The 16,394-nt window shown below is 37.2% G+C and overlaps 1 protein-coding gene across 1 annotated transcript in view; it reads left to right on the forward strand.

Moving 5' to 3' along the window:
- Nucleotides 1-16,394, forward strand: part of LPCAT1 (lysophosphatidylcholine acyltransferase 1) — a 60,129-nt gene that overhangs the window by 35,087 nt on the left and 8,648 nt on the right. The window contains exons 10-12 of the mRNA XM_084215508.1: nucleotides 8,355-8,480; nucleotides 14,029-14,182; nucleotides 15,059-15,157. Of these exons, the coding sequence (XP_084071634.1) occupies nucleotides 8,355-8,480; nucleotides 14,029-14,182; nucleotides 15,059-15,157 (379 nt within the window). The remainder of the gene's footprint in view (nucleotides 1-8,354; nucleotides 8,481-14,028; nucleotides 14,183-15,058; nucleotides 15,158-16,394) is intronic.

A 16,394-nucleotide genomic window follows, 5' to 3' on the forward strand; every position in this document is an offset into this window, starting at 1 on the left:
GCTATCATTCACAGAGTTTGGCTTCTTTAGGATGTTAGTTCCTTGCACACTGGATAAATTTACTTGCCCAAAAAGTGAATGTCAAAGTGTGCCTGTGCTATCAGAACTGGAATTACTCATACAGGATAGCCACTGCTGCTGAACATCCTTGCCAACCTTTGAGGAATTTTCTTAATTTGCGCAAAAACTATGTGTAGAATAGATTAATCTGCTGTTTAAAATATGGTCCCTACTTACTATATCTTAATGATATGCTTCACATTTAATTTTCTCATAAAACTCATTTTTGAGTGAGTCTGTCTTGTTTGGTCTTTCTGGCCTTGTTCTGGCTCCTACTCAGTTTAGTCAATGCCCATGTTACCCACCAAGTGCTATCAGGAGCTGTGTTTAGAGTCACTTTCAAATCACTGAAAATGTTGAGTGCTTTTAAATACGGCAGCAGTCCTGGCTGCTTCTCTTTAAAATCAATAAATAAAGTGAGGTGCTGTTCTGAGCTTTAATTCACTTCATGTGTTCTTTATTGGCTCTAACAAAATTCTGAAACCACCCTACTAGTAAGTCATGCCATGTAGGTAAATATTATATTGCCTTACTTGTTTATTACTTAAGCAAAATCATCATTTTGGTGTTCGTGTGCATAAAATATTATCATCTTATGTTAATAATAGTCAACATGGGTTGTTTTGGTCTGTTAATTTCTTGAGTTCCACAGTTTCTTCTCTATATTTTCTACTTGAGTGTCAAACATTTTGGCCTATGTTGTTTTTTTGGGGGTTTTTTTTAATCTTCAAATTAATAAGTAATCGTTTACTGGAACTATATTAGTGCTGTAAAATTGTCGGCCACTTTAAACTTCAATCCCAGCATTCAGAATTACTAGGAACAAATTACTTGACCTTGCAATCACAAGTTTTTATTTCTAAAAATTTCTCAGTGTTAGAGGAAATATCTCTATTGCTCTTAGTGTTGGGAAATATTTATGTTTATTTATAAAATTTGTTGTCTTAATTGTTTCCCAATGTAAAGTATTGCATGTGACAGAAGGGGTTTTTTTCCTGATGACAATTTTCCTATCCTTAGCTAGTAGTTGGTTACATTATTTTTTGTATTTTCTCTTATGCCTTAAAAAATCTTATGCTTCTTAGCTGCATCAATTGCAACTTTTTATGCATTTTTACTTTTCTAGGTTGTTTTGCTGCATAATAGTTCCTAATTTGCTGATAGCTATTTAAAGAATTATTTGTTTTGTGGTTTGTTTGGAGTATTTTCCCCTAAAGAAAACATATTAATTGCCTCTTTTTATTGTGGGGTTTTACCCATTTGCTACTCTTCTTAAACGCCTAATTTTCATGAGCAACTGTATTCTGAAAGACATCTCTTAGTTGTACTCAAAGTACTATTTAGGATGTAGAAATTCTGTTTGAAGGAAAAAGTAGATAACTTTTACTCCCACTTTGGGGGAAAAAACCAAATTTGTTACCCTGCTGCTCTTTAAGACTCAGATACGTTTGAAAGAAGTATGTCAGTAGCTTAGCTTTTAGTTAGTTGCAAAAATTAATTATGTACCTAGATAAGCCAGTGGTAGTGAAGGCAGCTGATTGTGAAAATCTGCACTGCAGGCTCTTTGTGCAAGTCTAAAGCAGCTTCAGCTGTTGCTGACGAGACGATAATACACAGACCCACAGGTCACTTATTCACGTGCAAACACAATTTGTTTTCCTTTAGTTTTAGTTTCTCTTAAAGACTGTCTTCAAAATAGGGAAGAATATGGTTACGTGGTGCAGTTGGGGGAAAAAATGAAAGATAAATTATTGCAAATTTGTTCATTTTTTTGCATGTGGCAGATGTTGAGACTGAAACTTGATGGAAACCAGAAACCTTTGGCTCTTTGTTTTTCAAAACTGTAAGCACCTCAGAACTTAACTTCTTTCAGTACTCCTGATTTGAGCATTTTGTTTTCCTAGATCTTTGGAGTGCTAAACTCAGCACTGTAATAACATGTGTGACACTGTTCAGGAGTTCTGGAGTTTCATTTTTGGTGAGCCCAGAAAGGCAGCCTTCCTGTAGAAATAGCAAAATGTCATAATCCAGTTTGCATTTGTCCAGTAATTTTGTTTTTCTTCCTCACAGAAACATTTAAAGACATGTTTTTATATTTGCACAGATGCTGAAATTTATTAAAGTGCAGCATGTTAGACAGGGAGCTTGAAACATCTGCCTTCCTGATGTTTTCTGTCAAGTGCTTGCCAGGATCACTTTCCCTGTCTTGGAGCATGTCATAGAGTTAAAGCACTGACTTACCAGCTTGACATATGAGCATTACATTTTTGCTTTTGAAAAATGAGTACTTTTATCCAGCATGCTGGTGAAGGCAAAAAAACCATTACAGGTAGTCTTCTGTGTCCATCTTCCCTTTTGTCATCTTCTACACAGTCAAAATCAGGGTTTGTTTTTTTTCTTGCAGGCTCTGACAGCATCAGAATGTGATCTTTGCTAATGTATGTGATAGAGTAATGCTAGTTGCTGAAGAGTAGCCTTGAGGATGGGAGTTTACGGTAGCTTACTGGTCTGACTCATGCCTATTTGTTGTATTCAGTGACCTGTTGAATCTAACTTTGGAAAAACTGCTGTGTTCTGTGCCTGTGCTCTCTGAAATTCCTTGTCTGATTCTGCACAGGTACTGTTTGGATGCTCAGCATTCAACTTTGAAATCCAAACTGGGTTTTTGGCATTTTTATGCCATCAAAGGCATAAGCATCGGTATAAGTGGAATTACTGTAGTGCTGGCGTTAACAAGTGTCCATTTGAAGCATTGATGGTGAAGGGTCTAGAGAGTAAATCATGTGAGAAGTGGCTGAGGGAGCTGTGGCTGTGTAGCCTGGAGAGAAGGCAGCTCAGGGGGATCTTACTGCTCTCTATAACTGCCTGAAAGGAGGTTGTTCCAAGCTGTGGGTTGGCCTCTTGTCCAGCACAGCCTGTGATGGGATGAGAGGAAATGGCCTCAAGCTGCTCCAGGGGAGGTTCAAGTTGAGCATCAGGAAGAATTTCTTCATGGAAAGTGTTAAATATCAGAATGGGCTGCCCAGGGAGATGTTTAGGAAACAATTGGATGTGACACCATGGTTTAGTTGAAAAGACAGTGATCAGTGGACTTGACCTCATAGGTCTTTTCCCACCTAAAAGATTCTGTACGTTGTTTGGGTTTCACACCATAAACAAAAATGAAGATGAGAGATACATTGTGCACTCTGTTCATTTCTCTTAGTACTGTGAGTGTGGCAGGTGGAGAACATAGTCACAGAACAGGATTAACTTCTGTGCAGCTTCTTGCTACATTTATTTTCTCAAGGAAGAAATGAATTTTTTAAATGTTAAGTAATACTTTGCAACACTGGTTTGAACTGCAACACTCTGGTTTTTGAATGCTGACAACACAAGGAGAACCTCTTCTGTTTTTTACTCCTTGAAGATTTGTGTTGTGCAAGTCTACAAGATCAACAATTACAGGACCTAATTTCAAGCAACACCAGGCAGAAATACAGTTGTTGGCAGCTTCTTTTTCTGACTAAAAATTAAACCATTATGACATAATAGATTCCTTATGTGAACTTCAGACTCATGACTGGACCTTCTTTTGCTTGGAGAATGTCACAAGCTAGTAGTCTGAGGAGAGAAAAGGGACTATCTACTCTGGCCTTCCAAAACTAAATAGTTGGCAGCACTTCAGCTTGGGAAAGGATAGGGGAAAAGAGAGTGGAGGGTTGTTTTGAAGGTCAGGAAAATCACCAGTGTTCTGAAAAAAGCAGACTAAAGCAAGTCTTACTTTTCATAGCAGGAGAGATGGAAAGCACTCAACAGTAGATCAGCTTAAAGTAAATGGAGTAAGTCTTTAAAAAGTGCAAAATTGTGGCATTCATTACCAGATAGACAAAATTACTTCATTGGAGCTGAGCTATTCTGGGAAAAACATGAGGTTAATGAGTGATTCTAAAACATAGTGGTACAAAAGGTCTCTGGTTCAGGATGTTCGTGTACTACTGATGACTAGATTGCATGACTACATATAATTGGAGTTATTTGTCCACTGTGTTTTGTATGTCTTTTTGCTGAACATCTGGTAATGAAGAAAAATACCAAAATAGATAGAATCCTAATGTATTCAGCACCCAGTAAAGATTATAGTTGATTTAAAGGAGTTTTACTGAGCAGCCTATGAAATGTTCTCTTGATTAGTTCACAGTTCTGCTTATGAACAATGCAAAACATTTTGAGAATCTTTTTGTTGAAATGTAGATTCCAAATGTCACAATATTGCCTGTACTATTTTCTCTCACTTTACATAATATTCCAGCAGTCACATTCTGTTTTATGTGTGGCATTTTGCATGTGTAGTGGGTTGGTATGCAGAAAATGAGGAAGTTAATAATTCATCTTGTATTATGACTGCACAAATGTTAGACATAGGGAGCTGTTTGGTGTAAGACATCAGGATATAACAAGTAAAATTTTGTGTTTCTCAGATTGGGTTTGCAGGAAAGCTTTTGGGGTTTTGTTTCATTTGAGTTTATTGTTTTCAAGCGACTTGCTGACTTTGAAACTTCATGTAGTGTGATGTCATGATGGGTAAACAGCCAAGCATCTTGGGGAGGGCAGGGAAGAAAAAAGTCTCAAGGTATGTCAAGCGAGATGTTCATGTCAGGCCATTTAAATCTGCTGGACTTTTACAAAGGCTAGGCTCACATTAACTGAGTGTGAAAGCAGAGGTAGTTTGAAGAAAAGACGGGGGAAATGCTTTCAAATGAAGATATGGGAAAAGTTGTTTTATTTTTATTTTATCAAGAATATGGGATTGTACTTGTGATTTGCATCTCAAATTGAAATTATCTTTTTTTTCCCCAACTGAAGTAGAAAAAGATTGCCCTGGAGGATAATTAGAATAGTTTGATTACTGGTTCTGTAGAAAATCCTATGAGTTGCACTTGTACCAAGGCCTTACAGTGAACTCTAATAAGCCAGGCTTTATTCTAAGAAATTAAAAATTTCACAAGTCTTAGCATAAATAATGAACTTTATATGTGGCCCAACTTCAGTTTCTTCAACATTCTGAGCTGAAATCAAGGTCCTTTAAAGCTGCTAGCTCTATACAGCATGTGATTTTGTCTTCTGAACTCAAGAGCCCCTTGAACTCTATCTGGCCTTGGCTGATTCTATGATTGAACTTTGCTTTGAGCAAAAGTGTTTCTTTCCTTCCTCACTTCTGATCTTTATTATTGTGAAAGTCTGGATGTGTATGTACCCTCTTTAAGTTCATTTGTTTGGGGCTTTTTTAAGTCCAGCAGCTTGCAAATTACAACAGGTGAACAAAAGAAGCTGCTTTTGTCTTTCTGAATTCCATTTTGTGTTTGTGTTGACGTTGAACATACATGTAGGTATTAATTGTAGTGGGGATTTTCCTTCACTGATAGCAGCAATATAATTCTGGCCCAACTACCACCTCTTTTATGAGGGGTGCACAAAGCTATAAAAAGATGTAGGTTGTGTTTCCCCTAGTGGTTTGGCTGAGTCTGAAATGACCCTGGCTTTTGTTTGGGATTTATTTTCTAAAGTTTGGTTTTGATTTTTTTGTTGTTGTTGTTTGTTTTGGGCTTTTTAAAAATTTCTCTTTGGCTAGGCTGCTTCAATTTATTCAGGGACCATTACTTAGCAGTTATTTAAATCTGACATTGGCGCTGGGCTGGCAGTCAGTCAGGCTTCAAGTCTCCCCCAGGCTGAGGGCCCTGATCTTTCTTAGTCATCTTTCTTTTGATGTGTTGGAACAGCATCTTGCTTTTGGTTTTAACAAGCTATTGTTTCTTGCTTTGGCTTGCTACCTTATGGTTATGTTTTAGCTTGTCCATCTTCTCTTATTTCCCTTGAGAGAATGTTTGAGTTTCTTCTGTTTCTTTAAAATCTCTTTATTTTAATTGCCACCTTTAATCATTTTCAATGACACTAATTTTTTTTCTGTCCTGTCAGAATTTAAGTGTCTTACCACTTCTCCTGATTTCCTAATATGTCCAACAGAGGAACACTTTACTCTTTCAGTTTCTTAACTTATTTTTAACATGCTTCCCCTTTTGCATGTAGTTCCCCTGTGCTTCAGCTGATCACCTGTAAGTTCCTGTATTTCTGTTACATGCTATACTTAGCATGGCCTGGAGAACTGATGCATTTTGGTGTAATATGCTTGGCTGGGTTAGATCTTTGTTTATTGCCCCATTCTTTTATGGAACTGCTCTGTCTGTAGCATGTCCTTGCTGGAGGCAGTTGCCATGGATGTCTATAGGTATGGTCGAGGGCATTTGTGGTACAAAAGAGGGGAATAGGAAGTGATGTCAACTGGCTGGATAGACTCTGCTTCTTTCATCTACTCCTTTCTCTTCTTTTGAGGAAAATCAGTTTTGTATTGTAAAATCCCAGTGACTTCATCTTGTATGATATAGCACTATATGGAATAAAACTGAAGTCTTGACATGCTCACAGTACCTGATCTCTAAGTCAGGTTGAACTTAAAAATGGATTTAAATCCCCACAGCATGGAGGAGTTCTTTATCTGTATTTTACCATAAGCCTGTGGGGTGAGGTAAGGTATCACAAGAATCTTGTCCATTCCATTAAGGTGGTTTACTGATTTACAAATACTGCTGGGACGCTTCATAGGAGGAGTGGATTGATGAAACAAGAATAGATCAAGCAGAGAAAATTTTAGAGGAACTGGATTAATTGCTTAGATCACCAGTATGAGGCAATCTAATCTTCAACACTCTCCTTGTAAGATGACTTTTCTCTGTACCTAAATCATTTGGTTTAGTTGGCTTTGTCCTTTTGTTCCTTTCTCTTTGTTTTTTCTTCTTAGGAAGGGGGAAGCTATTCAGCCAAGATCACTACCTTCTAATTCCTTGTTTTGTGCATAAATAGCTTATAAATACTATCTATTTTTTTACCATATTTGGTACTTCAGAGCTTGAATATTTATTAGTGAGGTGTTCTTCCTAAATCTTTGACTTTCTCAGCCTTAAAAAGAAAATAGAAGCCCTGATCAGTACCTTTAAGGTTTAGTACATGTGCTAAATGTCAGAATGCCTGAAGTTTGATAATTAATCAGTGGACAGAAGAGAACTGGCTTATGTTATTTACCTTGCTATTCAAAGGCCTTCGAGTGAGGTTCTGTGAGGAAGAGACTGTTTGACAGAAATTGTTTTATAAGAGGTAACTGCCATTACAGATCAAACTACTTATAGTAAAGCATAGTAAAGCATAGAATTGAATGCAGAATTTTCATCAAAGCCAAAATTAGTGTGGCAGGCCTCAGGGTTTTGCATCAGTCTTGCCATTAGTGTATATTAACTTCATACATGAAAAAGGTGGCTGGCAGTAAGGTAGGCAAACTGTAGATGAAAAGAATGAAGGTAACTGAGCAAAAAAATTTTGTGAAGATTTCATCAAACTAGAAAAAGCTGCATAAAGGAGATAATGCTCCTTACTATGATAAGTAAAATCAGGTATAATAAAAAATGTGGCAGATGAGTAGCTTATATGGAGCTATGTTGGCTTTCTGAATTACATCTTATGCTTGTACACTGAATTCTTAAAGGCTTCTTTCACCCCACACTGTCTTTCTCTCAACTTAGCCACAGCAAATGCAGGGCAGCTACAATATCAGGATTTCCATCAATTATCTTTTGGTGCTACAATTACTACAGAGCATCAAGTTAGAAGTGAAGCCAAAACCAGTACTGAATTGTTTGGTGTATAAAGACTCGGGAGTATTTTTTTTCTACCTTTGTCATACATTTAAAAATAATTTTTTTGCTTAGAGTTTAACTCTACTTGTTTTTATATGTTGTGTTCTAGCTGTTCTTTATAGAGAAATGTTGCCTTTTGTATAATATTAATATTAGCTGAAGGTGATAGCTGTTCTGCTCAGGTGATTGCGCTAACACATTTAATAAATCAAGAATAATAAAAATATTGGGCACAGTTGTTAATAAATATATATTTGTGTTCTAGATTAAAAATTTTGAAACCCTGGTTATTCACTTATATGAAATTTATGTCTATGAAAGTCTATGCACTGCCTAATTTTTGCCTTGTGTTCTTGCATATTTTTATAGACTCAGTCAAAGCAGGTGCTCTGCAACAGATCCAGTACCATATTTCGTTCTCTCTATGTAAACTTACTTTTATTGGCTCTTCCTTAAAGTTTTTCAGAATAGAGAACATAATTGTTACAGGATTTCTTGCTGTGAAATAAGTGATTATTCTGCTCAGTTTTCTTGCTGTCTTGTTTACAGTTTTTCTTTGGTTTATTCAAGGGCGTTGGGAGTTCCTGTGACAGACTACACATTTGAAGACTGTCAGCTGGCTTTGGCTGAGGGACAGCTTCGTCTACCTTCAGATACATGTCTTTTAGAATTTGCAAAGCTTGTGAGAAGCCTGGGGTGAGCATATACAATATTTATATGTAAGGTGCATCTTTATTATATATCTGTAATTTTCCCATCATGTAACAATATTGCATTTATGAGTATAAATGGAATGTTGTCATCATGCAATCAGGGAAACACAAGTGTAAAATTAAAACAGTACTTCACTTGCAAGCAGCACCCCTGAATCCTAATGAGTGGAGTAGGTTGTAAAATTCTTATTTTCCATCTGACAAGTGAGCAGAAAGAGTCAGAAGCATTCATTTTAGAGCTAGAAGACAGTTTCTGAAGAGGATCGGGAATACCATGGGATTCCTAGTATTTGGTACAGTTGAGAGTCAATTGCCTTTTCCTGTGACATCTCTGGAGGAAAAACAAATGCTGCCAACAGCAATCTTGTGACTGGATTAGCCTTGTAATTGTGAGGACAGAGGGGTCACCCTTTCCTGAGAAGGACAAGGTGGTGGTTGATCTTTTGAGCAGGATGGACTTTCTAATGCAGCTGTAGCTCACTGCATGCAGCGTGGGTCCTCTCTTCTTTCTTCCCATAGTGCTACTTCTGCTAGCTCTACCTTTCAAAAAACCCTCAGCAAACCTGAAAAATTTACATAAATCAAATAGTAGAACTTGTCACTGTTTTCCACTTTTTCTCCTGCTTCTCCAGTGATCTTACTGAGCAACTATGAACTAAATGTACAGCCTCATCTTATTAACTCTCAATATGCAAACACCTTTTTTCATTTTCTTGTCTCATCACCTGAAAGTACAGAGCATAGTTTAATGTTTCCATTGTGTATTTTATTTCCTTTCACTAATTTTTCCTTCATCTTCATCTTGTGTACATAAATGAAAATAAAGAAGAACAAGCTCTGTTGGAGAATAAGGAATGTAGGACAGCACACATCATGAATTCAGATGACAAGCATATACTAATCTATTGTCAGGGCTTCCATCTGAAAAACTTCCATTAGGATAGGAGAGACTTATAACGGAAAATGAAGATTCTCACTTTGTTTAAAAGGCTCTGAATTTACAGTACTAAGGAAGAAAAACAAGTGAAACAAAACAAACCAACCACCCACGTCTCTTATTATGCAGTTGATAATCCTGGGATTCAGTTTAATCCTCTTGTTAAGTTGTCTGGCTTCTGTCTGCTCAATTTAAAGCTGTTCTTTCAAATTATGCTTTTCTAGGGTTTTGTTTTGGCCTCTGAAACAGTTGCATGCATTTGTGAGTGAGGTTCACTGCAGCCCAGGAGCTCTCTCTCTGCTATGAGCAATTAATCTTTGGTGAAATATAATCCTCTCTGAATTTGGGTGTGTGCCAATAAGAAGGGTATTATGCTGGTATTTTTCTGGCACAATTGGATGAAGATTGTAATATGACTTCATCTCTAATGCACATTTGATAATAATGTAGTCATTTTGCTGTTTATTCTAAGGTTTTGAGGCCAGGGAGGCATTAAGATCACCTACTAGCATTCCTAAATAACTGGAAGAGTAAATTTTGTCCAATGGATTTTTCATCTGCTCTTAACTCTTATTTTTGAGCAATGACATACTTTCAAGGTAACATCCAATTTTAAGATTCCTATAGTAAGGCAAATTCAGAGTTGATTTTGGTTTCTATTTTTTGAAATCAACTTACACCTCAGTTTACTAGTGTGCACATTATGTGTCTACAGGATTCATTATCGTTGTCTGTAAAATTTGCTTAGCCTGTGCTCAGCTGGATGGGATCCAGTCCAGAATCCATGCAGGCACAGCAGTGAGTTCTCATACTTCATCTAAGGAAGAGCTCAGGCTCTGTTAACAGAGCTGTACAACTGGCTTGTACCAAACTCTGTGATAAAATCACTGCTTTATCAATGAGATCAATTGATCATAGTCTCAAATTGTGCATTCATTACTCCTCAAGGAGTTGTGTTTCTCTCCAGTCTGATAATTTGTCTGACCAACAAGCTAATTGCTAAACTATGTGCAGTCTATGTTATAGCTTTCTTTTTTTTTCTTACATTGTAAATCCTCTGCTTCATTCATGACTTATTCTGTAAGTGATTGCCCCACTGTTTAAAGTGAGTCTCTATTTTTACTTGAACTGAATCTATTGCCATGTTCTGGACATTGAATCTTGTTTGGATTTTGTGCCTTACTAAAACTTCTTTGAATATCTTCTCCTTCAAGAAGTGTTAATACATTTAATTAAGTCTAGTCTGTCTTTTTATGAGATGCTTCTTAAGAGTTGCTTTAGGGTAGTTGTCTGCAAGCAGATCCTTGAGCTCTGGTTTGAATGGATTTGCTCCTGTTGTTTCAAGTTTCTGTTTGCTCTAATTCCCAATATTACCTCATGAAGTTGACCATGAGGATCCTGTTAGTCAATGCAGCTGTAAGCTGCCAAGATCTGCAAGGACCTCAGGCCTGGTGCCTGCCTATTCTTGCTCAACAGCCTCTACCATCCAGACTGCAATGCAGACTTCTGTTCTCCATGTGTCTCTGAAATGGTCCATACTATAGGTAGAACTTCATGTCCCCAGAGTAATAACCCTCACAGCTAACTACCTGTGCTGTGACTTCAGAGTGCTCAGTGGTCATCTATAACAAGGAAAAAAACCTCTGGAGGATGTGTACCTTCTGCATTTGTGATAAAAACAATGCTCTACACTACAGGAGGTGATCATGGATCAGGCATGACAGCAAATACCAACCATGGTAGCCCCTGCTTTTGTGGATCAAGGCAGGGTGTGCCAAGAGTATTCAAGAAGGTCAGTTTTGCAGTTTTTCAGTATCCTTGCTCTATGATGGCAAGAAGTTGCCCAGAAGTACATCAGCAGACATAAAGCTGAATGTATTGTGCTTTTCTGGCTTAGGGCATGTTTCTCTGTGCTTGCAGTTTCCAGTAGCTAGCTACAAGATCCAGCTGTTCTTCCAGCTCTCTGAAGGTTTTTGGCAGGTTCCCAGCATGCAAGAAATAAGCTTTTTTTCAAATAGTCAAATATAGCTAAAACTAGCTTACTTGCTAAAAATAGTGATAATTATGCTGCAAAATATTCTACCTTGAGGGATCTGGTTTTCCTTGTGAAGTCTGCTGTGAAAAATTTAATGTTCAGAGCTATTAATCTTGAAAAATGTCCTTTCCGTCTTCATGGACTCAGGAATACTTCCTGTTCTCTTTAGTGTGCACTGACCTTAAAAATGAAGCAAAAGACCACAACAGAAAATAGTTTTATATATCATAAAGCCTAGATCCTGCATGGAAACTATTAAGCCAACAGACATCATTTCATGAGGGAAGACATTTGTTGTGGACTTTCTATAATTTATCGCCTCCATTGGGATAAAAGTAACAATTATAAAGGAATTGGGACATTCAGATCTTTTCACATTGGCTCACAACCTATTATGAAATTTGCACTTGGCTTCTGAAGGCTTCAGTTTAGCAGCTTATGGTCATCAACATATTATTGTCTTCCTGGTTGTGAAAGGCTGGAGGGAAGTGAGCCCACCTTGGATGACCAGAAGCAAGATGCTGTCATACTCAAGTTGAAGCAGTTTGCCTCACTGATCCACATACTGTTTTTGAGATGGCTTTACACCTCTTTCTATATTTACAAAACATAAACTCAAGATGCCTGTAAGATTCCTGATGAGCTGTGTTACTTTCCACGCAAGATTTTGCCTTCAAGCTTCTATAGTTGTTCAGGCTTAATTACTGGTGAGGAGGAGATCTTGCAAGTCTTGAGTGCTACTCACCAAATGAGTGCTCCCTCAGTTCTAGAAGGTGAATTTTGAGACAATTCATTGCAAGCAAAATCTCTCTGATTTAGAAACAAATGTTACACTACATATTCTGTGTCAGTGGGGGCTTATCTCAAGGGAGGATTTAGATGCCAGCTGTCCTGGTGCTGCAGTTAAAATCCAGTGCAGCCACTACTCTGGGATGTATTATCGGTGGACACTTCTTGCATGTAATCCTGCATGTGAGAAGATGAGTCCTGTGTGCATCTAAAATCCTCTATGGATTTTTTTCTTTAATGTTGTTGTTCCTTTTACTTTTCTACTTGATTGTGGAAAACTAATGTTTGCAGAAGGGTGTCTCATTCTTTTTTCACCGTCTAAGACTAAGTCTTGAGATAAGCGCTTTAAAGCTAGGATGGAGAATTTGTGAATTTTCTATAGGAGCCGTGGGTTTCTGGAAGAATTCTTGCATGTTAAAGTCTTATAATTCAGAAATACAGGTCTTGGCTGGTTAGTTTGTACATATTGGTAAGTCAGTATAGGTCATGACAAAAGTCATGGGAGTTGTATTTTTACTTAAGAGTTGTGATGTTTAGGAAGGGTCACTAGAGCAAGCAATCAAGTTCTGGAGCTGATATATCAGGTCATCTTCTGAGCAGAAATGCTCTGATCTTATTTCAGAAGCTCCTCAGAATGCTGATATTAAGCATTTTATTCATTCTTGTTACTGAGAGGAAGCTGCTGAAGAGTCCCAGCTGCAGTCTGGGAACAGTTCTGGTGTAAGCTTCTGAGTTGCGTGAATAACTGCTTTTCCTTGTCTGCAGCAGCAAGCAGCAAAACAGGCAATTGCAGAAGGACATTGTAGGAGACTTCACTGGCATCTTTTGTCTTCAGAGTGGAAAGATGCCCAAGTTACCCTAAATCAGTTCAGAGGAGACCTGATCCAGATCTGCTTGATGTTGTATTAGGGGGGAAAGCTGCTTTTCTTTACATCATACCTGCAGCACTATTTATTTTATTCATAGTAAGATTATTCAGTAGGGCTTTTTTGTATGGTTGCTTTTGGGGTTGGTTTTTTTTTGGGTTTTTTTTTTTTTTTTTTTTTGCAGAGCCAAAACAGGCAGCTTGACTTAGGGAAAAATCCAACCAACAACCCTGCAGTAGATATCTATATAAGTATAAAGTTGTTCATTCATCAGTCAGTGTCTGGTTTTGCAATAGGGAAGGACTAAGGAAATTCTGTAGCTGTAGGAACTACAAGAATTTTGTTTGGGTTACCTCATAATGGTGTCCAACTCAAGACTGAATGTGAAAAATGAGGACTGATAAACAGGATTAACTGTATAATCACTATTATGTAATCCCTGATTTTTTTTTTTAGGTAAGATGCCTCATGTCCTTCCTGTTCAGTGACATTAGTAAATTTGGAAACGTAATTGGTTTATGTTAGTGTCCTACAATACAGCCATTTTCAGGTGACCTAAATTACATCTAGTTCTCCATGATTGGAATTTATTAGCTAGTTCTAGACTGTGTTTCTTCCTGTTGAACTCTATCACATATGATTTGTAATCAAGGTAGACTAAAGGATGTGAGTTTGTCCGGGGTTCTTAAGCTCTTGCAGTAATTCCTGATACAGCTTGAGAACTAATGGGAGCTTTAAAATTCCAGAAATACATTATTTGATAACAAAGTTGTGTAATAGTTCTGAAACCAGACTTTGTAATGCTTTACGCTATAATCATCCATTTTTTCATTTGATATTTTGAAATACATATTGTTAAAACTGGGTTGATTTTTAAAATGTGCAAAAATAATATGCTTTATAGGCTGAAGCCAGAAACACTTGAAGATGATCTTGATAAATATGCTGCCAGTGCCATGAAAATGAAGAAAGAAAAGGTTGATCTCAAAGAATTCTCAGCCTACTTGGAATTTCCAGTTTCTCGGACATTAGAAAGTATGTTTGCACTTTTTGATGAGGTAAGAAACAACATTTAAGTTTTAGAATTTTACTACTTTTGGTAAACTCCACTTTAGCCTACTTCTGTTTCAGTTGAATTCACTGAGGTCTGATTTCTGGGCATTTTACCATAAAGTTTGCTTACTGCACTTCCCTTTCAACAAGGTTAAGGGCACCTGTCTCAGCTAAATAAAGCATTCCTTCAGCTAGAACTTAAAAGGAATATCAGCTGGACAAAACCTATCTCTTTTCTAGATGCAAAATATGAAGAGGAAGAAAGGTAGGGTCAGGCTAGACGTCTGCTGCTGCTCATAGCAAATGAATGCAGTGTTTGTTAGCTGATATTTCATTTACCTTGTAAATAAATGACATGTTCTTCTACGAGCCTGAAACCTGAAGGATCTTAGCAGGTGAGCCAATATCTCATTCCTCTGGCAAACAGTCACAATGGGGAAATGATGATTATCTTTGTGTGGATGAGGTGCTGTCTGGACCAGGAGGTGGATATGTCCACAGTGTTCTCTCTTGGAGCAAATGTCATGTATTCAGGGCTTAAATTAGGGTGTGTTGTTCTCTGATTCTCTGGTTTTAATTTCAGCCCAGTGATTCAGATGCTTTAATGGAAAAACCTTAAATATGCAAGTGAAGGGTGACAGTAGCAATGCTGTCTTTCAAGAATATTTCAACTGTGACTTTTGACTGAGACTGTGAAAAGAATCTGCAGAGCTTTCACCCAGGTTCTTGTCCTCATGTGATTTCATTTCAGTGAGACTGGTTTTTTTTGTCATGGTACATGTAACAATCTTTCAGAACATTCTGCATTTTTAGCAACTGTTAGTTATTTCTGAAAATTCTCAGCAAACTGCACTATTTTGATGGAAGGATTTCCTTCACAGAATGAAGATGGTGTAATTGACATTCGGGAATTTGTCATTGCTCTGTCAGTTGTCTGTAAGCCATCCAAAACTCTGGAAACAATTCAGCTGGCATTTCAGGTAAGCTGCATTTTCTTGGTTTATGTAGTTTACTTATTTTTAGAAATTACTAATACTGGCATTAGACTCAATAGATGTTTCCACATTTCCTTTTAATACTTGATGACATTTTAAAACAATATTAATGGAAATTTAGATTAAGAGTTTGTGTTAACAGGAAATTCATTGCAAGTGTAGGTTGTGTAAAATTATGAATGCTTGCTGTTTAAAATTGTTCTCTGTAAAATTCTGGCAGAATCCTTTTTAGCAAACTAAGTTCCAAACTTCAAGTCCTTTGTACAGATTCCTCTAAACAAACAGTCTGTTGAGTAGTACTAGCTACTCTTAGAATGTTTCAATCAAATCTAGTTTTTCAAGTTAATATAATATTTTTTTTAATTTCCTACATGTTAATAGAGATTTTTTTCATCTCCTTTTTTTCTTCTTGTTAAAATTTTCTTCCCTCTTAGTCTTACCATGTATGTGTGGTGGTTGGTCCTGCAGTCTTTGTCCAGACTTGATGCTTCCCAGAAGTGCTCCTGATCTTGCTCTAGCCTCGGTGGTTTGTTGTAGCATCACCATAGATTGTTAATGCAAGCTTTTGGGACAGTGACAGCAGCAATGCTTAACCAATGGGTTTCTGACACCTTGATTTATTACTTTTCAATTAATTTCTTTAATATTACTGTTTCAACATGCAAACTGTGCTGCATCCTGCATCATCTTTTCCCTTTGCCTTGAATTCACATGGTCTTCACTGAAACTGAGAAGTGCTAAGTCTTGATGCTGTCTTCACTAGTGAATGCATGGAGCTCAGAGCATTCAATTGCATGGTGATACATTGCAGCCTTATTTTCTGTGTAGTTGTGTTCAGGTTCTTCAGCATGATGACTTAAAATAAGTGTTGCTGAAGAAATGAGGCTCCTGTGAATGCTTAGTGTTCACATGTATCATTTCTTACCCTTCGGCCAGAATCCAATAAATTTGATAAAGGAGGATGGAGCAAAAATATTTATTTGCTACAAATATTGTGGAAAATCTGCCATTAGTAGCTGCTGTTATTTATTGCTGCTTCTGAGGGAAAAGGAGAAAGAAAGGTCTCAGTCCTCACTCAGTCCATTTCAGCTATCAAATGGCATAGAAAAATAGGTGCTGTTGGTCAGCTCTGTGTCTTCATACTAAAATGAACAAATTTGAAGTAAATGTAAAGGGGGCTTTGGGAAAATTTTTTTTTTTTTTATTTAGCTGTCATGCTTGA

This window comes from Fringilla coelebs (genome assembly GCF_963513975.1).
Source record: "Fringilla coelebs genome assembly, chromosome: 1".
Taxonomy (NCBI): Eukaryota; Metazoa; Chordata; class Aves; order Passeriformes; family Fringillidae; genus Fringilla; species Fringilla coelebs.